Source organism: Pungitius pungitius, chromosome 3 (genome assembly GCF_949316345.1).
Source record: "Pungitius pungitius chromosome 3, fPunPun2.1, whole genome shotgun sequence".
Classification (NCBI taxonomy): Eukaryota; Metazoa; Chordata; class Actinopteri; order Perciformes; family Gasterosteidae; genus Pungitius; species Pungitius pungitius.
The window spans coordinates 6454534-6480079 of NC_084902.1; the positions used below are offsets into that span (position 1 = coordinate 6454534).

At 44.7% G+C, this 25546-nt stretch overlaps 1 protein-coding gene across 1 annotated transcript; it reads right to left on the minus strand.

The window, feature by feature from the left end:
* Window positions 1-8474: 8474 nt before the first annotated feature.
* On the minus strand, window positions 8475-16607 carry fzd4 (frizzled class receptor 4). Its single transcript, XM_037471396.2, has 6 exons — window positions 15969-16607; window positions 13090-13227; window positions 12620-13006; window positions 12210-12355; window positions 11403-11650; window positions 8475-11291 (listed from the first exon to the last, which is right to left on the minus strand). Exons 1-6 carry the CDS (start codon window positions 16230-16232, stop codon window positions 10873-10875), a joined length of 1602 nt encoding a protein of 533 aa, XP_037327293.2. The 5' UTR covers window positions 16233-16607; the 3' UTR covers window positions 8475-10872.
* Between the last annotated feature and the right edge of the window lie 8939 nt (window positions 16608-25546).

Below are 25546 nucleotides of genomic sequence, written 5' to 3' on the forward strand. Positions count from 1 at the left end.
GGTTCCGTTTTGTGTTAGAATGTAGTGATCCCTCTGGTTCTGCAAGTGGCCTTAGGTGTGGGGATGGGCATGAATGACTGAATACCAACACGCAGTACACTTCATCATATATTACACTGATGCTTGACAGTTTGCTGTAGGTCAGCACGTCTTCAGCAGCAACCAGAATTCCACGTCACGAAGCGTCTGTGAAAACTGGGCTTTTATCATTGGTTCCTGCAGTCATTCTTGTGGTTAACCCCGTAAATGTAGATAACGTCAAATCCATTTTTACTGTCCTTATTAGAACTTAAGATCAAAGCCATCTTTAAAATCACACGAAAAATAACACAATATCTTGTAAATACCCTCTTTTTAACAGCGAAAGGCAACAAACCTTCTTCTGAGAGAAACCAAACAGCAAATAGAAACCAAATGGATCAATTCGGAATCACTTCTATTTGTTTTTCGCTGTAAAGGGCTTGTAACTTTCAGCGCACAGCCGCCGCACTGTGCTCGAGCGTGTGCACGACAAGCTGAGTCGGCGATGCACTCAGCTCGTAGTGTTCAAACAGGCGAGGACGGACAAACAAACTCTCCAAAAAAGGTCGTCAGCACCCCGGCTTCATGTGTCCGTGGACCAACAGCTGTGCAGCCTCATGACCGTCTGTGACTCACATTGCTTGCACACACCTACGAGTTGTTTGCCGGGATGCTCTGTTATACAAATGGACTTGTAGAATATGAGCGGTTATTTGGTGCATGTTACACCCACCGTGGTTTTTAAAATTATTTTCTACTCTCTTCTCCCGAAAAAACAAAGGTCACCTTTCTGCACATTTCTGCAAGTGCCTGTCTTCAGGAAATAAATTAAATAAGGGCATGATGTAATCCTACGATTCAAGTTTTAAAGTTTTTGGTAGTATGCTAAGTTTATTTATATATTTTCTTGCAGGTAAATGAGCTCTGCTGCTGTAAAGGTTGTTCGAATATATTGCTCTACAAAAATCCAGGGCTTACACCAACAGACACACATGCACAAAGATGTATTATGTACACGTGTGCACCACACACCTCCCATATCTCAGGAGTCAATCCAAGCCATGTTCCTGTCTGAAAAGGGGATTTTAGACTGGGAGTCTACAACCGATGGGTCACACTGCACTGCCCAGCACACAGTCCAGGACACACAATTAACCCGTCTGAGTTTCCCCCGAGCCTCCACATTCATGCATAATGCATGCCCCGCCTGCATGGTTGACAGACAGAAACATGCAGCGTCACAAAAAGAGAACGTTTTAGACTAAATGAGAGCCAGAGATCTCTTCCTGCCTCCAGATGCTCTTCCTCCTCTTGTCGGGACTATTCCTCAGTCACAGCCCTCTCGCTCCACCTGTCTCTTGCTGCCATTTCCCCGTGGACCCAATCAGTGGCGAGCACTGGAAGACCGATTATGGCCTTGAGCGGTGCTCAACGGGAGTAGAGGGATGGAGAAGATGACCAGGATTGAGGCTAAGGTGGAAGTAGACAAGATGAGAAGGTGAAGAGAGGGGACTTGTTGGAGGAGATGGGGAAATGGTGCAGTAACAAGAAGGGGACTCAAGCTGAGGAGGGCAGAGTATACAGGGAGGGGGAAGACAAAGAAAGGGAAACCCCAGGCTGAAGACTGAGGAGCATCATGCATGCTTTCTTAACTTTATTTGCTGAACAATGTTTCAGCTTCTGATATGTGAGGATGTGCTGCTTTATATCCATGTAATCTGGATATCGTCATTTTTTAAGGGAATTAAGAAGCCATTTCTTTCTATTGTCTAATATTTTTACAGACAGAAAATTTGAGAAATGATTTGTCTAATTGCTAACGAGAATAATTGTTAGCTGTTGTAGTTCAGACGTTTTCACGGACTATTGATCCAGCGCTGTCTTTGACCTCACTATGATGCAGGGGTCAAGACAAAAAAAGATGGACGAGAAGTGAAAAGAAAGGGAAGCGTGAGTTCTAACATTGAAGCATTGTCTGACATTTCAATAGTTGGAAATCTGACTTTCGTAGCGCAGGGGGAAAAGATGATATTGACTCGACCTTTTGCGCGGTGAAGGATGATGGCCGGGGACACTGGGTGGAACATCCTAGATAAAGCTTAACGTAGTGGTGAACTTTACTTAGCTTAAGGGATTTGGTGGATCATTTCTCTGGAGGAAGAAAAAGAGCCAGAGATGGAATGGGATATTAATTACCAGTTTACACCAACCAGTCTCAATGTGCTACTCATGGACCTTCCAGAACCCATATTTCAGAAGTGCAATTAGTGCCAGAACTCCTCTGGCTGGTGATCAACTCGTTTGGTTGTTAAAGGATGCCTGAAGGCACGTGGTTTGGAAGTCCACATGAATCATTTGGGCGAGAAGGTGCAGCGCTGAGTACTGATTCGGGGGGGGGGTTCGACATGCAGTGAGCATTTCAGTGGTTCGTCGTGCGTTTTTGGATGCAGACTCAGCCGAGGTGTTTCTTTAAAAACCTGGCTCATCAGAAGGGACGATATCACTGACATCCAACAAAGAAAAAATGGGAAATGAAACTTTCCTTAGAGTCACAAACCACATTAAATCTGAGCACGTAGCGTGGCGCACATGACACCACTGCGTTAGCTATTGGACGTTTCGTTGTCTTCTCAAATTGCATCAGTTGGCATTGTGAGGGTTTATCCGTCAAACCATGAATGCAAGTCTTTTGTGTATGTTTTACCACCTGAACACACTATTTCCATAATATCAATATGGTGCATTGTTAGCTTTATACACAGTATAAATTGAATAAGATCACCTGGGGGAGTTACGCCTCCAGAAGCTTGGGATTGAATGATGATTTTGTTCACAGTTCACTTGTTTAGTCGCCTCGGGCAGATGTGTGTTTTGGCTGAAACGTCTTTACTTTTGCTCTACTCTTGGTTCTGTCCGGGTTGGACTGCAGTGAGTGTGTCACAGTAGGGATTTCTTTCCAGCAGAGAGTTTTCAATCACTTTTTGAAAGTGGTATTGTAGCCTGAAACCCATCTCCTCTGAGAGCTGACCAGCGAAGGATGAGAGCACACCGCAGCTCTCACCTGTATCGTTTTTAACAGCGTTGTTTTGGTTAGACGGTGGGTAAATAAGGACATTATTGATTGTTGAGTTAACTGATTGATGGTTTTGAGTAATTCTATTTCACCTACATACTCTCCTTAGATGATATAATTAGGGTTAAGTTTGTGCACACCCTCTCTCATCTTTTACTGTTGTAGGTCTGCAAATTGACACCTTTGTGTTATGCTCAAATGAAACCCATTCTCCTTCCATTTCAGGGTGAGTTGCCAACATCTAACAACTTGTCATCATGTGCCTCAGGGCAAATACTGATATAAATACTTGAGAAAAATTAAAATAAACAAGTGTCTGATTGCATAGAAGTAGCTGTACTTTATTTATAAAAAAATAAATCTTCATTTAATCTAGTTTTGTAGCTGCCACTAATACTTTATCTGCTTTTCCCAAGGCAGCTTTAATGACATACTTATCCTTTTGGATATGTGCCACAGGTTAAAAATAAGTCTATTAAATGTCTCCAACCCTAAACCTATCACTTGCTCTTTGTGCGCTGAGGTTGACTGTGTCACATGGGGTTTGTTGTAGTTATTGAAGGGCATCAACGATGTTTTTATTTTTTCAATTCTTAATCTTTCCCTTTACAATTTTGGTGATAAATGGTTTAGTTTTAGTAAGACTAGAAATTAAATTATTGAGAAGATTTTCTGCAGACTGTTGAATGTAAACTGTCCAGTTCAACCGTTCAATGACATCAATGACAATAATAAGACCGCAAATAGATGATGATGCTGCTGCAGTAAATCCCCTGCAGGACGCTGCTGACGGTTTCATTACAGTGTATCACTGAGTGTTTTGTGTTGTTAACTTCCTCATGCTCACGTCGCTTAGAACTGGAATTGGGAGTCTAATAATTCTGGTTATTTTTCATATAGCGCAAACTGTTGGAAACGGGTCATATGTTTATTAGTCATGTGGCTGATCATCAAAGAAAAATACTGTAGATCCTATCATTGGCCCTGCAGGCCTCTATTCCTCCCCTGCTCTTTGTCTCTTTCCTCTTATTTGGCCTTCATTTCTGTTTCTTATCTGATGACTTTGGGTGTGTTACTGTGTGTGTGTTTCTGCCACTTAACTTCCCTATTGGTGTAACAGGGGCGCAGCTGTAGTGTGTTCGGATCAGTTCTAACAAGCAGGGCACAGTCGTGGATCACAGGCTTTAGCTAATTGTCCCATTGCTATTCAGGCGTCTGAGGCTTAAAACGGGCAGTGCACAGTCTCCGACCTGTGTGTGACACACACACACACACACACACACACACACACACACACACTTTAGCTCTCAAATGCTGTCAAACATGAAATGGCAAATAGTGCCGACATAAGGGAACACAAGCCGTTCAAACTTGCACATGAAATTGGTTGACTGTTTAGATGTAGATAACTGTAAGACACTGATAGGTTAAGTTTGGGTTTACTTTGTCACCACTTTTAAGTTGGTGATTTTATCACTTGCCCGCTAGCGCCACCAGCAGGTTGACATTTGTGTTTTATGCGGCTATGGGAGGAACCACCACGGAACCTGGTGTGTGTCCACCTCCACATTGCGCCTGGGAGGAATTCTAATGACTTTGGTGATGAGTTAATTTGCAAGTATTAGCACCACGTTAGTTGAGCGGCTAATTTCAGTCCCATCTTCATTTACCCTGACTGCAGCACAGTCCAAGGCTTGTCGGCTTCTTCTTGGATGATTACATGCTGATGTCATCTGAGGAGTGAAAAAAGCAAAAAAGAGAAAATCCAGTTGCATTTAATTTAATGAGTTTTGTACAGAATATTTTCCTATAGGAAGAAAATCCGGGGAAAGGTAGTAAAGCTGTTAAGTGATAAGAACAACTGATTTGTTAATCACCAGAAAAAGAATTCCACTAACAAACGGATCTACCAGCAGCAGGTCTTTCTATTCCTTCTGTTTCTGAGCTGCTAGCACAGACGCACAGGAGAAAGAACTAATAGGAAACAAACCCAGACGGGCTCTTGGAGATAGGATGTTGTTTGCATGAGTCATTTCCAGCCATTCGGCCTGCCAACCGGTCTCTTTCTGATTGAGGAAAAACAATGGAATCATTGATGTTCCGCTTGTTAGACTTTGTCCTCCATCTTCTTCTCTGACTTTCCTCCATCACCGCTTCGCCCCTCCCCCCCACCCACCCACGCTGCAATCTCCCCCCTCATTCTCTCTGTTTGTCTGCGAGAGCGAGGCAGAGAAAGATAAAGTGGCTGTATTGACCGGTTGACATTTCCAAAGTTGACAAATGTCCTGTTCAGCCTTCCTCCCACAAAGTACAACATTTATTCATTGTAACACATTTGCTTCCACTTCAACAGCAGAGCCTATAAACTGCACCCTTGGGTGCACTTTAGGTTTCTTATGAGATAGAGGAAAACATATTTCATAGTAGCTATCATATGTTTTGTGTATAAAAAAAAAACGGCCTGCAACAGAACACACACAGTGTGTTCCCAAATTAGACTTGTTCTTGGGACTATTTGGGGGATGTACAAGCTGCATGATTGACATTCCCCCCCCCCCCCCTTCTGCTGGAGTAGTTGGGCAGACAATTTACACTCGTATCATCTTATTAGTATGTGAATTATGGTGGCGTTATTGAACCAGCAAGGCTCCATCCGTCTTACACCAGAATGGAGGTCTTATCAGTGAGGGCAATTCAAAACACATCTTTTTCAGTTGCTTTCTTTGGAGTGAAGGACATGTAATAAGAGTCAAAAGAAGCAGCTGATAAGGCATTAATAGGGGCTATTAACGTTTTACATTTGTGTGACTTTATAATAGTGACTTATTTTGCGTTTTAAAAGCAATCATTTAGTCATGTAGAAACGAACAGTATTATTGTGTTGTACTAAATTAACTGAATAAAACACCTGAAGGCCACCTTAGTTTTCACGTAAAAGCAGGTTTTTACTTGGTTACAATCTCCAACACACAACACAGTAGATGCCACTAAATCTTACACATTGGGCCATAGAATCCACAACAAGAGTGAGTATACTACATTCCAAAATGATAAACATTTCATTTATTTGTAATGAATACTCAATTATGGGATGGTTTTGATCTCTAAAACGGTGCTCGAATGACAGTAACGCGCAAAAAAATTTGTGGGTTTTGTGTAAACATTTATCGCTATTAAGCAAATATATTTTCTCTTCTGTCCAACCAAAATAGGTCTCAGCAATATACGCTTCCAAAATAAGTGTTATATACAAAAAGTATTTGTCCAATTTACTTCATTAAAGAGCATAAAACTGAGATCTATGGAAACATGACGGTGTGGTCTGGACCATGACTGACATCTAGTGGTGAAACGAGGGCACTGCTACATTTTGGTAACTGTGATAACGTCAACACTTCATCACGTGTTCAGTGCGGGTTTTATGAGGCTTAGTCCAATGTTGTTTGGGACCACAAGTTTATGAGATCTTATGACTGTGTGAGGAATGCATCTGGAAAAATATCTACTATGAAACAAAAAACACATTTTGTTGCTTTCTATAAGCCATCCCTTTGTAAAGTAATAAGCAAATAATGTTTCAATATTGTTCCACCTTATTTAAACATACTCATACTGATTGTGCAGTAGAAGCAGTAACAATCACATATTGTTATTTAACATAAGAATAATCTGCCCCTTGAACATGCAGTACATCTGCCATGATAAAAATCCAATCCTTTACACCCGCCGCCATGTACAAAGAGCTCTCTGTCTCCGCTTAATGGTGAATAATTCCCCAATCCCTCTCTGGGCTTGGTTTTTGGGTCTCAACTCTTTAGCTTGTTCGGCCGGAGAACAGGAATTTACAAATTCTTCTTGGACCAAGTTGGCCATCGGGGGCCAAGAAGACTACGTCACCCACAATCCCTAGTGGTGGCTGACACTGAGAACTATTCATATGGATGCTGAGCAGAATGGGGAAACGATTTCAACACTGCTGAGAGGAAACAGCTGCAGCCTTCTGCAGTTTGAGGGTGACAGACTTCCATGTCCTTCTTCCTCACACACAGTCCCTCTCACTTTGTTTTGCTTTTGTGTTGGTTTTCTTTCACTTTTTCTTTATCTGGATTTCCTTCTTTCGTTGGCCGCATTTCTGCATGTCTCCCACTCCTTATCTCTTACTTTTATACTCCTATAATCTCCCTCACAAACCGATTAAACACAAGGGAACCCAACTCTGAAAATAAATTCCCTGGAATGTTACTACTCAAGTAGAGTTCTTTCACATTTCCGTGTCTTGCAAAGTTTGTGTTACTTGCCGTGTGTGTGTGCGTGTGTGTATGTGTTTCTACGAGCATGAGCCGTGTCCAAGTGTCACTGCAAGAGTGGAAATCCAGAGGTTTTCCTGTGAAATCTGACATTAGAATCAAAGTGAGAACTGTAGTTGACGGTTATCTTTCATCTGCGTTTTAGTGTCACAAGTTCCTGAAACCACAGAAACATGGAAACCGCTGCCTAGAGAGAGAGAGGCCTGCAGATAAAATGACCTGCGGCATTTAGTTTAGCGCTTTGACGCAGACGCAGAAACTACCATTTAGGGTATGAACTTCAGTGCACTGAATTCCCTCAGCTCCTCCTCTCTGTATTTGTGCAAATGCGTGCATGTACAGCCTGTGCGTGTGCACGTTTGTGTTGTGCATGTGTTAGTTGGAGCCACATCTGGAAACAATAGAGCAGTAGGTGCTGTCACTTTCCCTTTCCCTCATGCTTTTCAGTGTGTCCTTAAACAAACACTCAATTCACCCACAGTAAATTACAGGAAGGCAACCTGAGCTGCAGACTGAGCTATTTGGACTTTCTCTTTCCCTCTCTGGCACACATGGACGCCCAGAAGTCATCAGTTTCTCCAGATGCAATTTTATCCCATGCGCTGGTAAATAGTCTTGCATTCATTATGTGTAATTGCAACAAAAAAAAAAACAATTACAAGTCATTTTGAAGTGAGAGGAGGTGTGTGTCCGTGTGTGTGTTGTGGTTGTAAGTTCACATTTGATGAGATGTGATCGATGGTACTGTGATGTTTACATGGTATAATCACCGTTTCCAGTGCAGCTTCAAAACTAATTTGGCGGCTTATGGAGCATTTCTTATTCTAATCCAAAGAACACAAACACAGGAGAAAGCAAAAAGTAGTTGCTGCTGTATAGACGTGTGGAGTCGGTCAAAACACTTAAGATACCTCATCAGACAAGAGGTGGCAGCATCGTTCATTCATAAACAGTAAACATTTGACACAAGAGGAAATCTAGAAAAGCTAATTCTGCAGATTGATTAAGAATGAATATAACTTTAATTAGTTGCTTTTTTGAAGTGCACACAGAAAAATTGCATCTCACTCATATTGGAAACCAAAACGTTTTATTCATCATCTTCTGATACAAAAGTGTTTTTAAATAACAAACAAGTTTTACATTTTGTCACTTTTTTTTGTTTTTGTTTTTACAATGATAAATTAGCAAATACATTGACATCATCAAGACCATGAGTTTTGTACACAAAGGAACAGTCTAGACCGTTAAAGGCTACGGTCAGGGATGGTGAACTGACCCCCCGACATGGATGCATATCTGGGCAAAAACGCATTTACAAACCTGCATCACCAGCGGTTCTCAATCTGCATCAGACGCTGTTCAATGCTCGGCACATGAAGCCCTGTGCGAGCATACCACAGGAGAAAGCCCAAAACATTCATTCGGATCCAGTGGGGGAAACTGCATTGGTTCAGAGCGAAGGTGGTCAGAGGTTAATTTAATTCACTTTAACTCAATGTCGTGTTTGTTTGACTTTGGAAAATTTAATAAGCGTGCCATGGAAGTTTGTTTGAGAAACACTGGCGTTTCACGGTTCTACGTTTCCACCAAAAGTATCTTCTGAATGTAATAAGGCTGCTGTTACATTTAGTTTTTGGTAAAAATGCAGCAAGTTAATTTCTGTCCCATTTTAAACATTACGTTAAAATGACCTATAGAGGCGGTGCGAGGCACTATCTGGTTAAAATGACACACAGGGGGGGGGGGGGGGGGGGGAGGTGGCAAAGCTCCAAATCCTTCAAGCTCTTATACATTTAAACAGCCTGCTTAAAGTGGAAGGTGTAACGTGACACGGGATACATTCAAATACTCACTGAAATAATAGAGCTTTGCTAGATAGATTGTCAGGCAAATACATACGGTTCACAGGAGCATTTGTAGAATTAAGTGCAGCTGTGAGACCCGGAATAACTTATTCTAATTAAAGCTCCTAGTACAGTTCACGAGCAGTTATAGAGGAGAACTGCGGGAATCAAATGTTGGGAGGAAAACAATTGTGAAACGTAATCTTTTCATTCATGGAAGACTTTTGATTGTCTGCGAACGACGCGGTTAACGAGGAACAGGCGTCCAGGGAACCAACAGACCCCCTCTGATTAACAGTGATTCCGTTATTGAACTGAAAAATAAAAGACAGCAAGGAGACACGACTTTGTAGATATTGGGCTCATTATTGGTGGTATTTCAGCAGTGAGAACTGCTCGTGGGAACTACCTGCCATGTGCGCCTGTGTGTCTCTTGGCAAGTGGTCGTCTAATAACCTCCTAGTTCTTCAACGTGCCCTCCGGTCCGATGCTTGGAAAGGAGGCCAGAGGCAATGAGTTTAATTTCCGGATTTCATGGTGACTCAGGCGCATATGCAGTGAGGGGTTCCCACCAAAACTGCACAGATCATTGGAAGCGAGCTGAGCTTTTCATAGACTGCGGAGGTAAAACGCACGGGCCTATATTTCCCGGACATCTTACCGCTTCTCCACTTATGGGTCAATAAAAAGACGCAGCTGGCTTTTTCTCCCAGGATTCATTGCGCCTTGGTGGCTATGTGTCTTTATGGCCACCACAGACTTTACCCAAAATGTACGAAATGCACACAAAACCATAATCGTCTTGCTTGTGCCTTCACAATATTTGCCAGAAAAGATTTTTTTTCTGCATTAGAGTTTATTTTTCCGGCAGCTCTCTCGTCGCTGCCGTCCCCAATGTGACACTTCACAAATTGTATACAACTAGAGTGCATTATCACAGCTTAGAGCTGGTTTCCCAAACATTTCTGAGCAATAAAATCACTTGCTCTTTTATATTATTGTACAAAAATGTAGTTTTTTTTTCCTTTTTCAAATGTAAACACATCACAGATTTAAGGCCATATTTAATGGGTTGTCATCTGGTTTCAATTACTTTTGGTCTGGTATTTCCTTGTGATTCCCCCATTAGGGTGTGAAAACCCCCCCCCCACAGGACCTCAAGTTGTCAGACGCGTTTGGGAAACGTCCACCTGCACCTGTGTAATGTCTGCACCAGGACCCTCCAGTGTAAAATGCAACATTTCAAAAGACACAATGGTATGAAGGTTACTGCCTCCAGCAGGTTCAGTCTCTGGAGAAAAGAGAGGCAGAGAGGTAGACGCGGTGCCACACATGTGGATATGCATATGGGAAGTTTCTGCTCTGCCCTTCCCATCTCTCTCTTTCTCCGTCATCAATCGCTTCCTCCACCTCTGTGGGCAGGCCCGAGGAAAGAGCCCCATCCTCCGCTTCTCTCCTCCTCTGCGGAGGGGCGGGCGAGGCATGCTTGCAGACTCTCTGCGAGCTTCTTGTGATGCCGTTACATCCAGTGGCGTCCTTGCAGAGCGAGTTTCTGTAAGTGACAGTGAAGCCTGTCCGTGCTCAGTCTCTCTTTCTCTCCTCCTCCTCCTCCTCCTCTTCTTCCTCACACCACTGTCTCGTTGCCTTTCCCCGGTTTTATCCAGCCCTCCCCCGGTGCCCTCTTGCCCCCCCGGCTCGCCCGGCCGTCCCTGAGCAGGCGGGCGGAGCAGCGCTGCCAGGTGTGGAGGGTCTTCGCCGACCAGATCCACATCCCCGACGTGATGCCCACGAGCAGCGACATGAAGATCCGAAGCATCTCCGATGCCACGTACGAGTCCCGCGTGCTGGCTCTGAACTCCCCCCAGTGGGACAGCTGGTAGAGGTAGCAGCCGATGACGGTGGACGCCGGGACAGTGTAGAGAACCGAAAACACTCCGATCTTCACCATCAAGCGCTCCAGCTTGTCCGTTTTGGCGCCGTCCTTCTGCAGATTGGAGCGGATCTTGAAGAGGGCCACGAGGCCGGCGCAGATGAACAGAGTGCCTGAAAATCAGAGTCGTATGAGGACCAACAGGATCAGGAAACACAATGCCAGCTAAGCATTAATAGAACAGAGGATTCATTCTTTTTTGAACTAAGTGATGTTGCATTTACCTATTAGAAGGTACGTGGCCAGTGGGGCCACCACAAAGCCCGTGAGCGCCTCCTGCTGCTGGTTGCCAACATAGCAGAGTCCGGTGAGGTCGTCTGCGTCCACTAGTCGCATTATGAGGATGACGATGGTTTTAACGGCCGGGATGGCCCAGGCGGCGATGTGGAAGTAGGAGCTGTGCATCTCTATGGCCTCGTGACCCCACTTCAGGCCGGCAGCCAAGAACCAAGTGAGGGTCAGGATCACCCACCTGGAAAGAGGAATGAGAGAAGAGCCACAAACACTGCTTATATGGGCCGTTGTGTTTGTTCATTTTGGCCGTGCACGACACACACTTTTTCTGCAAACCAGATGCAAGGGCAAAATTGAACTACTGTTTACCGAGAGCTCAGCCCGCTTCATGACTTTTCAAACAAAAAAATTCCAGGGTTGAATTAGATCACCATTAGCAGTTGCATAACAGAAGGTCGTGATCGTGTTTGAGGAGACAGTGTACTCTTTGGTTATTGTAGTTTGCTGCTCCTCCACGAGGAAAAAAGTGAAGGAAAACCAGGGCAAAGGGAAAAGAAAGAAGAAAAAAAGAGCTAATGTATTGCAGCACACTTAAAAAGTGCCTTTTTTTGTCTCCCAGAATCCATCTAGTGCAGAGGTTATGAGACAGGATAGCTGGCCTTTAAAGAAAACAGGATGCAAGTCTCGTGTTCAAATTGTTCCAATCACAACAGATGATGACAATGGGACAAAGACTTGAAAGACCAATACGATAAGAGATGTGTGTGTGTGTGTGTGTGTGTGTGTGTTGTACTAACCAGAGGGAGGAAGCCATGCCAAAGAAGTAGAGCAGGAGGAAGACTATGGCACAGCCGGTGCTCTTTAACCCCTCTTGCACAAGGATGGGCACAGCGGTGGCATCCAGGTCACAGGAAACACGTTCCCTCCCCAGAGTCAATCGCACCTGCGTGATGGAAAGTGACAGTGGAAAAGAAAATAAGAGGGGAGGTCGATTTTAGAAAGTTAGAAATAACTTCTCATTTGGTTGTGCTAATTTTATTAGATTAAAAATCAGACTTTTATTTTGTATCTCTGTATAGCTCCTTTGTCATAACAAATAGTGTCAACTAAACTTAGTACAATACTCTAAACGCATTTGATGCACTATATTTGTTTCAGTTTTTTGATAAACTCAATTGGGAAATATTACACCCATCCTCCCACTTACCAAGTAGGCCACGCTGTACAGATTGCAGCACATAGACAGGAAGATGATGGGCCTTTCCGGATAGGAGAAGCGCTGTGAATCCAGCAGGAAGGTGAGGACCGTCAGAGTGGTCGACAGGAAGCACAGCACGGCCCACGCGGCCATCCAGGCGTCTGTGAAGACTTTGGCCCCCCGTCGGTAGAGCCCGCTGTCGTAGCCGCACTGGAGAGCACAGCTCTCTGTCTGCTTTAACCAGGTATACTGGTCGGGTGCGGATCCCAGCGCCTGACAGTCCTCCTGGTGGGGGGGGTGGCGGACCGGCTGGTAGGGCGGGTCCTCGTCCCCGGGGCCTTCCATGCACATGTGGTTGTGGTCATTTTGAGGTGGGAAGAGGCTGCAGTTGAGGACCTGGAGCACAATGGGAAATGCCATTTTAGTTGTTGTTGTTGTTGTTTTTTTTAAATGCATCTTCTTGAAATAATGTGACTCACCTCAGGCCAAATGAAGCCAAACTCATGGAGCACCGGGAGGCATTTCCTCTTGACAGACAGACACATGCTCCCACACGGACCGATGGGGATGGGAACCTTGTCAGTGCACATCGGCACGTAGACTGAGCAGAGGAAGAACTGGAGAAAAGTGAAGAAAGAAAAAGAATAATCACAAGTTAGATGTTTTTCCCACATATTTCACTGACACTTCACAGGGAGGTAAAGCTGCAGACTGCAGGAAAACATCATTGGAGCTTAGACCGAAGACGCTGCAAATATTGTGTGTGTGTGTGTGTGTGTGTGTGTACAGTACATATTGAAATAAGAGCTATTTTAAGGAGTGAAAAAACAGAAAAATTGAGGAGTGATGCACGAGGTAAAAACAGCTATCCAATATTATGTCAAATATATTAGTCAACAGCTTTGTAAATTAGAGCAAACTGTGAAGCAGAAGCGAAGTCATGTCAGTTGTGAAACAAGTGGAAACCGCCCTTTCTATTTATTACCACAGGGTTACAGCCGGTAGATGGCTACACCTCCTGCTGCCACATATGGATCCTCCGTCCACACACATACTTGCCTATTGCTTTCAATACATTACATCATCTCTTCCATCGGTGGGTTTCCATTTTCAATTAAAATGAGAAACTCCTCAACACCAAATGCACCCTGCTCCACACACACACACACACACACACACACACACACACACACACACACACACACACACACACACACACACACACACACACACACACACACACACACACACACACACACACACACACACACACACACACATACACACACACACACACACATACACACACCTCGACGTCTTTATAACAATTGGTGGACTTGTTGCACTAAGGGCATGTGCCATGTAATGCTACATAATCCCCCCCTAATCCAAGGCTCACTTTCCTCTGTCCTGTGGCAATGTTTTTTGGAATAGATACCTAGGTCGGAGTTGTAGAGCTAGTGATCAGTCTTAAGTCACTTATGACGCTTTGATTTGATTTTGTGCCGTTACAGTGGATTTGGTTTGAAGCCGAGGTGTGAAATTGTGCCGGCCTCGTCGCGATATGAGAGTACAGAGATGTAAAAGCACTTCTTACTTAGCTACTACCTTCACTGCTGCAAGATCTTCGACGGGCTGACTTGAAATAGTTATGGTTTGCTACCTTTCTCTCTTTTCACAAATACCAATCTTTTTCACTGGCTGTAATTGGTACAAAATGTTTTGGGCTTGAGGTCTCGACCATCCGCTGATGGAGAAATCCCAGCTTGAAGTGAGCCGTTGAACAGAGCACGAATGAAACATGAATCCACCAATGGTGTCAAGGTTGATAAATAAATACACACTGCAGCCTTACACAACTCTCTTCATGTGAGAATGCATTTGCTAAATAAATGAACTTATTTAAGATACTTAAAGCTTCTTTTTTGACACCCTGTCAGCTTATTCTTCATCCCATGCCAAGTCATTCAACAACAACCCTCTGCTGTATAACGTACTGCAGGGAGGTATGTGAGGTCAAACTCTTATCTGACGCAGCGGGACTTCCTCCAAACTTAATTTGTTACACTGTTCTCTGATCGGTATCTGGGTCGAAGCAGCTTTCCCTCAGCAAATGAAGCCGACTGGCCGACCTGAAGACCATATAGAGTTCCTCAACGCAAATAGAGATTCTTTGTTCCCAGAAGCAAACCAGGCATATTGGAGCCCGAGGTTTCACAACAATTCACAAAGAGTTCATAAAAGCAGGAGATATTAATACCGCAGCATTTATTTCTCACAGTGAATTACACCAGCGACAGCATTGTAACACATTCCGGGTGTTTCCCCCCCGGCCGCTGGTAACCCGAGTGTTGTCACTTCACTGCTATTAGCTGCTCCGGTGACCTGTCAGGAAGCCTCCCATTAGAGCAAATGTTAGGGGATACAGTTTCCCTTTCCCCTTTCTTCCCTCTTCAGTCTGTGAGTGAGAGGTGGGGGGTCGGGAAGGAGGGGGGGGAGGGGGGGGGGGGGGGGAGCTAATCTTACACTAAAATGTTCAGCTGGTGGACAGTTCGGGTTCATGGTGCAGTTGCTGCTCGCTCTCGGTCTTGCTTTCTGTTTGTAAAATTTAAAAAAATTGCACATGTTTCCAGAACAGTGGGCAATTCCTTAAAATAATGATGCAAAGAGGCGTCAAAAGGAAATACATATCCAGATGTCTAGGTACTATCATATTCGTGAGGCATCTCTGAATAAAGAGATGTCATGCATGTCATTTCCAAAAACGTGGACACCCTTCATCCACAATTTGATCTCTGCCGTGTGTCTTGTCTTTCCACTTATAGTCTCGAATGTTAGAGAGAGATAACCCCCCCCCCGCATGGTGCATCAGGCAAACAAGCAGCATTTGTCTTAGGACACTAAGGGCACCATTGTTACCAAGAACGCAGTACAGTATAGGCCCATAGCACTGGAGACTCAGCTGTTGCTGTGTGCGGCATGAACTCCGAATGTCAACAGACAGAGGGAAGCATTTTCATTGGAATTAGCATGACAGCCTGCCACAACCCAGGAGGGAAGGATGGAGGGAAGACAGCGACCCCCTCCACTTTATTTCATTTTAACAGGCTGGGCTCCAACCTATGTGATACCCCCCTGCACCATCAGTCATGATGCTCGCTGTCATGTGCTCTGGGACCGTTCTTTGTTGCTCTTTCTCTCTCCACACACACACACACACACACACACACAAATATAGCAGAATATATAGACACAGCCATGCCGTTTTTCCCTAAATGCCCCCCCCCCCCCCCCTCAGTGCGCGCGGGCTATTCTTGCCTAACATCAGCATGCATTGGTCGCATCCCCCCCCCGGTACCTTGAGTTGACTGGAGCAGCCGTACTGTATGAGCGGCGTGAACGTGGTCAGCTGCAGCTCGGCGTCTGACTGCAGCACGTTGCCCACCAGATTGGGCATTTTGGTGACGTTGTAGCCGAGCCCTTGGCACATGCTGATCCGGATCGGGTCGCAGGTCATTTCCTCCACCTCGTCGCCGAAAGCCTTGACCTCGCGGAGCGGACCGAGGAGTGCGGACAGGACGAGCAGCGCTGCCCCGCTGAACGACCGCATAATCCCGGGCATGGTCTCCCCCTCCCTCCCGCTCCCCGGACCCAAAGTTCAGAGATTGGTCACCCTGGAAACCGCGGCGCGTGTCCGGGGCTATGGTCCAGCTGGAGCGCAGCGCGTGTAGTCCGTGCGTTTTTGGAGGTTATCGTATCCAACTGCGAGCATTTCAGTAGATTCAAATATCCCGAAACTTGCAGGGAATTATTTTCAACTTAAAAAATAACGTGCGCATCTGCAGTTTAAAAAATAAAAGAAGAAGAAGAAGAAATCCCCCAAATCGGATAAAATCCCGCAGTCCTCGTTGCGTGGTTTCCCGTTATTAACTCCACGGGGAGACGCGCAGCGCAGACACACGGCCGTCTTGTGTTTTGCGCCCACTGCCTGCAGGCGTCCGGCTCTAAACTTTATTGTGTCTGTGCGGAGAAGCTGTTTCGCCCGTCCGGAGGGGAGCCGACCAATCGGCGAGCAGGAGTTAGGTTTCCCTGTCCAACCCCTGACCAGGAGGGCGGGATCCAAGAGGAAAACAGAAGAGGCCAGCCTCGTGTCATCCCGTTTGCCCACTTCTTTACTTTCCTTCAGCTTTGCTTTTCTTCTGTCTTCTCATTCTGCCGTCATCCTCCTCAGTGGGCACCCTCCTGTGCACCCTTACAGCAAAGAAATTCAAGCAAGAATGCCCCAATTAATTCTGACAATATCCAGAACCTGTATTTATACTGGCAGATGTGGCTTTCACATATTTTTTATGTTTTCAGAATATAAGCATCTGAAAGGTTGATTTTTTTTTTTTTTTTTCTCTCTGTGCGAGCGTGTTTTGATTTTATATTTAAAGTCCATAATGGTCTTTTAAGCTCGTCTGGAGCTCCACCACAGGTTCCACTCTCCCTCTCTAAAGGCCCGTCAGCTCTAAGTGCTCGTGACATTGTAATTGAAAGTAGGGCCTTAGGGGATGCTGAAGCATTGGGAATCTGTTTTGCATTGCAATGAATGCACATAGCGGACAGGTTTTGTTTGCTCGTAGCACACTGTTGGAAGTCTTCTCCTTTACAGCATGAAACCTGCAGTGAAGAGTGTTGTTTTGGCTTTTCTGTGTTGTAAAAGTGAACTATTTTGAGAGTAAGAAAGCTTCGGTACTTGATTTGTGTTTTCTTCAAGTGATTTCCGATCTTGAGGCTGCCAAGTTTGATCAAACTCAACCGTAGAGCTGTGCCGAACTTTTCAAATTCCACAAATACTGTATTCTAATGTTGATTTGCCCGAGTTTAAATGGAAGATTCAATTTTCATGCTACCACAGACAGAGCAAGCGTAATGAAATAAAACAATTTCCACATGTCCAGAGTCCAGTTGCTTGTCAGCTTAAGTTACAGAACTTTTTTGAAAGTGTTTGAAACGACTGAATTTAGGCAAACTAATTTGTAATCGACAATCTACGTTATCCACAAACACATGTCTGGCACACTACCCCAACGAGGAGGTGCGGCTGGACCCAAAATACGGGGCAAACATAAGCGGTGTTGCAGATTAATAGATTATTTTATCTTTATCCAAAGAGCTCCTGATTCAACGTGTTTGTGTCAGTTTACCTCTGTGGAGTTATTGAATAAACCCTCTAAAACGCTTGAAACATCAGCAGCAGTCTGGTTGGCTGCTGTCATTGTACCGCTGAGGTTTGTCCTCTCGGATTATAGTGCGATGTTTAGCCGAATCCGGTGTGACAATTGATTGGCAGCAGCAATGAACTCCCCATCCCAGACCCCCATTACACACACACACACACACACACACACACTTCTCTGTGCTCACTCACACACACTTACACACACATGCGAATACTCGCCATCCCCCCTCTCCTGCTCTTTGGCTGAAACTGGGGTCAAGACCTGGAGTAATTAGCAGTGAGCTGAAACAATAGAGTGTGCCTCTGAGCTGATGGTTATCAGGGGTGTGTGCGCCCGAATGAAAGAAATGAATGAACGGGAAACACAAAATGAAGAACCAAATCAAAGCTATTTTATATTGTACTTAATCCACTCTTACACACTTTTACCAAGTCTGATAATTGACATCATTGATTTTAACAGCAGATTCAGAGGAGCAGATGAGTCAGGCGTGCAGAGCGATAAAAGGGGGAGGGGTTTTTGGGTGGCGGGAGGTTAAGGCCCTGCAGCTCGAGCCACCAGCACACTCCGTCCCCTGTTGTTTACTCTCCCAGTGTGAATAGCAGTGGTGAGCAGACAACGTGTTGGAATTGACAGACTAATGACCATCACGCTGAGTGGATAATGACCGCAGTTACCCTTTAAGCCATAAAACCACTGAGTTAACAGTCAACTAGGCTTTACCATTAAAATGAGCATTTGGCAGGGCAAGCATAGAGGCAACTGCAGGTTTTTAATCCATTTGGAGGTCCGGGCTACGTTAAGGTCCCAGATCTAAATGAATAAAGCTGAAACAAGCGGTTTCTAATAACCTCTTGTCAGTGCCCTGGTGCTGGTTAACAAGTGTATTTGATACCAAGTACAACCTCCTCTGTGACCACACCAGCAATCGGCTGCACAAAGAAATCAGGCCGCCAATATTCAAGTTAATGACATAACATAAAACAATTAGGCTGACCTAATTGGTGCTGACTGGTAAAACAGGGCCTGGGCCTTGTACGTAGTAAACATCCCATCAACATGCAATGAGAATCAGTTTTTGATAGCGAGAAGCCGAGGAAGGTTCACTCATTTGGTTTGAGCATCTCAGTGATGGCAGGTATTGGATCAAATACAATCAGAAGTCACTGTATTCAGTATTAAAACGAGTATTAAATGAATCTAGAACATAGAGGACTGACGCTCTGATATTAATTAAAAACATGGTTGTAAGATTTTACCCATGGATATGCAACATGACGCCTGTGTGAGAAATTCTACATTTTTCCCCCCCAGTCTGGTAAAGCAGAAAGAATAGCCTTTTCTAATGATCTGCACCAGACAGTTTCCTCCAACACATCATGTGATGATTTCAATCTGTTGATGCCAAAAAAATCTCAATTTTTTGCTGTCGTGACAGAGCTCAAAGCTCAAATGTGTGGTTTTCCTTCCGAAATAAGCCACCCGTGCTAACATTTTGATGGTTTAGTGCTTAAGATAAGATTTAATGCTTTGGACAACATGTGCCCTGGCTGGTCTTAGCTTCCCTAATCCATGCTCTTCCTCCCTGTCACCTTTGTAACTTATATAACATGCATGCAAGTGCAATTATGGTAGACTGGCTGGGCAAGTCGAGTCAACACCAATTTCACTGTTTAATCAAGGTAATCAGGCGATGGTGGCCCATGGAGTATTATGGTGCACTGGTAGCTGCAAGGTTGGAGGTTTGGGCCGTGTCCCTGAGCACGACACTTAACCCCTAATTGCTCCCCGGTCAAAATGTAAACCATGGGTTAAAATGGTTAAAGCATAATCTAAATGACATGTATTTAGGGGGTTAATATTCATGTTTGATTATCATCAGACAAAAATTGAAATGCATTGGTATGTTGTGAAATTGATTTATGAATATTACTAAATCAGTCTCTCACGAGCAGACAGCTGTAATGCTCAATGATAATGACCAACTCCAGCTGTTCAAAATGAATTCAGATTTCCCTCATTTTTTTGGCATTGCCATGACTATTTAATACAACATATTCATATTAAAGTAGATGGTGTTCTTCAACACCACCATGTTTTGTCCTAACATGGGATAAAGCTAGCGATCTGTATCATATGAGACTGTTTGGGAATCAGAATTTGCAGCTGAAGAACAAGGTTCTGAGGGGTGGTGAATTCAAGGTGCACCTTAATAGACTTTGCTCGCGTGTGGCTTCGTCTCTTTGAATTAATCCATAAACACGTTTGGTTGCGCGGCCAACGTGGTCTTACTGTGGGAATGTAACCAGTCTAACCTTTCAGCTTGGCAGGCAGAATGAAAGGCAGTACCCCAAGGACAGAAAGAGAGACACAAGTGTGTATGGGCCACTAGATCTTACAGCTCGATTCCCAATCCCTCAGTCCTTGAAGTGCGGTATTAATAGAGACTGCCAACTCCTTGGAATGGTGTCAGTGTGGCTAACTGCTAATATTCGGCATGTTGGGGTGTGTGTCTGAAACTGTGGGGCTTTACTTCTGTGAAATTGGTATTTTCAAGCATCTGTGTAGGAAAATGCAGGTGTTTGGATGAGAGAAGGAGGGGGGGAGGGGGGGAGAAGGTGCTTATCCCACAATGGAGGTTGAGAGAATTTGATAGAAAAGTGTGGGGGGTTCTGGGAACGCGAGGCTCACGTTACCCCGCTGGAGACTAACCACACACAGAGCCGCACACAGAGCCGCACACAGAGCCGCACAAACTCTTCCTTTAATACCAGTGTCCCGTTCGCACTACATCCGTAACGTCTCTCACCGCCCTTTTTGAAGCTGTCAGTCAGCTGCTCCTTTTCTGTCTCCATCTGTTGTTGTGCAGCTTGCTCAGACCAAACTAAGAGCAATCGACTGCCAATGAAATAACCAACAAGATTAGATAGAGCCCCCAGAAATGTCTTAAGTGAGTCTGGCTGTTACGCTTGTGAGACACTCTCATTGGATCTCTCAGTCAAATGAGTCCACTTTTGACTGGCTGCTTCCACACGGGAGATGAACAGCAGTCTCCTGAGAGAAAGACCCCCCTCGTTACGCCGATTGGTCGCTCTTCATGCCGAGTCACTGGGCTGCCTTTAAGACAACGACACCTAATCCTACTTAAACAGCTAATTAGAACACTTGGTTTTATTTTGTACTTTGATACAAAAATCTGTTTCACCCTGAGTCTCGATGTCCTCTTATACACCAAGAAAAGCCATCCTGTTAAGTTCAGGACTGGCTTTGAGAGTTTAATTAAGTCTCTCTTTCTCTCAGCCATGAAAAGTGGATAGAAGTTCCTCATATGCACTTAATACCAAATAAATAGATAATACTTACTTGTGTTTGTTTAATTTAATTTGCATGTTAAACAGTGTAAAAGCCTATTCATGAATTGTCTCGGATGGAGCCTATTTTCAGGAATATCTTGATGGATTTCACTTCAGTCTGTCTTTCTTTATTAAACCGCAGGCTTCTGGAATAAAATATTTCAAAATGACTTGTTTTCATGGATATTATCCCACACAAAAATGTCTTTATTGCTATCTTCATCATAACTTTATGACTTAACTACAATGCACAAGAAAGTGCCTCATCTATTCATTATTGATTCTCACGTGCACTGTTCTGAGCGGTAATTTGGCCCAAGGCGGCCCGCTCTTGGCTGTTTGGTGACAGGCAACAGATTGCTGATAGATGGATCCTGTCCGTGCCTATAAATCGGCCTCTTGTTGAAGGTTCAACCCCTGCAACCCTGCTCTTCTATAACGGCAGTCTCCCCTCACACAGCCTTGGGCAGCCTTGAGTTAAAACTTTTCCCACAAATGTGATGAGCAGGTGGTAGCGGTCCGGTTTGGGAAGCGGACGCGCTGGAAAAGTTGTCCCCGTTGATATATATACTGTATGATATATGACGTACTGCGTGGGTGAGAATACGGCTCCCATAAGAAAAACAGCGACATAAAAAGTAAGTCTCCCATCCATCCAACATCTGCCCCGCCAGCTGGAGGCAGCTTCCTGTGATTATAGAAATCTGTCACGACAGCAAGTTTTAGCAGATCTTCATCATCAACCAAGAGGCCTGGGCAAAATGTTGAATGTGTTCTTTGTGTCGGGACCATGTCCTGTTGCAGCCCTCATTTAGAATGAACCAGAGGGGAAATGTCTCATGTAAAAGCTCAATTACATTACGATAACCTTCCCATCCATGCACACACACACATTCATACCCACGGAGCGTTAGGGAGTAGTTATCTTCCTCCTTCCTCTTCCTCCCTCCTGACCTTCTGCAGCCACAGCTGTTTCTCCTCTGCTCTGTCTGGTGACTGAGTTTTATTAATGTGCTGAAACTAAGTAACCAGATAATATGGATCTCTGTAGCCCCGCTCACAGGCTGATTTATCTCCCTGCTCGCAGCCTTTGCGTGGGGGGGGGGGGGGCACTGTGCATGCATTTACTGTATGTATGAACTGGGTTGCATTCAGCGATACAGGTCTTTTGTGTACACTGGATTTCTTTCTGCAGTAAATCATTGGAGAGCCCTCAGTGTTGCCACGGAAGGATTAGTAACATACTGTACATCCTTTAACATGCATTCGTCTGACAAGGAGACAAGTTGACACAACGTTTGGAGACACCCAATCTGCATTCAGAACCTGTTCTTTGAGTGATTGTGACGCCAACAAATATTTGCCATCACTATTATTGAACCAGTGTCTGGATATAATCTCTTGGTTTTCTGCCAAGTTTAAAGGAAGTGCAGTAGGATTATTTAATTGTGTGTTTCCATGATCCACTCGGAGTGTCTCACTGTGTGTCCTTGGACTCTGCAGGATCACTGTGACGCCGACAAATGAGAACGTATGATCACATGTATACATACATTAATGCGGTATTTTTTTTAGGCCTGGTCAAATGTACGGAGGAAGTAATGGGAACCTGGACTGCGTGCGTTTTCTGTCAATGAGGTGGAAATCAACTGCCTTGTTTCAAATGTGAAGCGCCAGCATCCCACATGCAGCTGCGCTTCAGGAGGGATAGGAAGAGCCAATGATTTACTGCACATAAAAAAAAGGGAGGTGGGCGCTTTGTTTTTCCAGTTAGAGGTATGTAGAGAGGAAAGAGAGAGCGGACACTCTGGAGATGTAAAGTCGGAAAGAGATGCAACTGTGCGCTCACGGAGACATGAAAGGAGAAGGAAAAGCAGACAATTATAAAGTCTTCTCTGAGCGATTTGACTGAAAAAGTAAGCGTAACCTTCAAAAAGTGAATGGTTGACTTTCTTGTTGTGTAGCGAGCGGCTTTTTTTTAATGCAAACAAGCTGCCATCCGTTTCTCCTTCGGATTGTTATTCATAGAACTGTGCTGACTTCCTTGGCACCTGTCTCTTTCCCGTCTTGTTGCTCCGCTCCCTGAAATAGAAACTCGTCTCCAGAGGAAAAGTAAACACTGGCCCCGCCGTGGGATTAGAGACCAACACACACACACACACACACACACACACACACACACACACACACACACACACACACACACACACACACACACACACACACACACACACACACACTCACCTACACACACGGTTATCTCTATAGTAATACATTCACAGTTTTTATTTCTGGCCACACAGAGGGCAAGTCTGTGCCCAATCGGTGGCTAACGCTTTGCACAACATCAGACCTACAACCGTTGGTAATAAGCTGTTTGCTGCCGATTCTCTTTGAGAGCTCCCGCCTCATACTTCCTTTTTTGTGAGTTAACCGGATTAAATCAGAACAAAATACGGCCATGCTCCATGTGAAAAAGTACAAGAAGTTCTTAAAAGACTTCATTTGGCCTCGCTTTTGTTATTTGTCAAATTACTTGATGTAATGGGACTATTGATTTAGTGCTATTTCCATTACGTCAACGCAAACGCATAGGAGAACGATGAGGCAGGGCTGGTTTAATAAATGTTTGTTTGTATGCTTAGGCAGGTTTGTACCCTCTTCTGCAGGGCACGCTGCCAATCTCTGCCCCAGCAATGGACCACAAATGCTGTGGAGTCCAAGTTTGCACTCAAACTGTTGGCCATTAAACATTTTGCACCTTAGGTTGTGTTCTCTGCAAAAGTCTTAAAACATAAATGGTGAAGTTGAACTATATAATAACATGGGGGGGGGGGGGGGGGGGGTGGACATGTGACTAGCTTAAAATATAAAAAAAGTGTATTGCATTAAATGTTAACACTGTTGCTAACCCGGACTAGCCACAAGCTACTCGGTGCTCCTGAAAACCGGCACCCTGCACAGTGTCCTCTGACTTCATCAGGGAAAACACTCAAGCAGTGTACGTGTGTGTGTGTGTGTGTGTCTGCTAGAGAGAAAGGCTGTAATGAAGAAACATAAAACATCTAGAGGGAACAGTCCAAATATTTAAAGTGGGTGCTAAAGTCAGGTTTTCCATCAGAGCGATTGTTTATGTTAACTAGATAACCTCTGTGCTTACTGTTGTACATGTCGAACATGTCTGCGGATGTGTTTGTGTGTCTGCGGATGTGTACGGTGTGTACTGTTTCATAAAACTGCTGAAATGAAGTGTACACAAGGAGTGTCAGGAGAACAGGAATCAAACCACACACACACACAGGCACACAACTATGGGTGTAACAGCACACATAAGACACGCTTTGGATCTCGTGATGCAGGTTTGAGACAATGAGCCCCCCAAAAAAACCCCAATACATAAATGTCCTTGTCATTTCTTTTGAGCAGACTATGGTGCAAGGGCTGATTCAGCATTTTCTCGATGTGCTACTTTGATAAAACATTGCAATTTTAAATTGTTTCACACGGTACGAACACTTTCCCAAAAGGCAGAAGGTCACAACACAAACACACACTCTGATGTGTGTCCTTCTGGTGGACTCAAGTTTGAACACAAACACTTTTCATTCAACAATCAGATTCCTGTTTTCTTGCCGCTCATTCACAGTCTGGACAAGAATAGCCTTGAAACAATGCACATGCATCGCACACATACACACCTGAAAAGATCTTATGATTCCATCGTTTCCGTGTGAACTTTAGATTCAGACAAAGTTGAATAAAAGTCAAATCTTTGGAGTGTTGCTTTTTGTTTATGGTTACCATGCCTGCCTGCACGCGCAACGTCTGTGTGTACAGTATAATCTTTTCTGGGTTTACAGTTGTACGTCATCCAGTGTGTGTGTGTGTGTGTGTGTGGGGCCGTGCTTTAGTGTGTGAGAATGCTTGATACAAATGGCCCATGCACGTTCGTTGCAGCAGTCGGCGCCTGCCGCGGCATTCTCACCATACCACGTCTGCTCGGCTCAGTGTGGTGTGACGCGTGTGTGTGTGAGCGTGTGAGTCTGTGTGTGAGTGTGTCCCATCTTTGTCTCACGACTGCTAGATTTACCACGGACAGCGGCTGACGGACATGATCAACATATATACTGACAGGATCAGCCCCCCCCCCCCCCCCCCCCCCCCACTAGAAGACAAATGTTCCCTCGCTCACACAGAGACAGAGATGTGGACAAGCTGCTTTTCCGTTTGAACGCTCAGCCAAACCGCAGCCACAATTCCACTTGTCCCTGTCTGTCTGACTGCAGCAGAGATAGAGCACTCACTGTGCACCGATCCGTGAGGCAGGCGGGGCGTGACACTGTTTGTGTTTGCGCGCC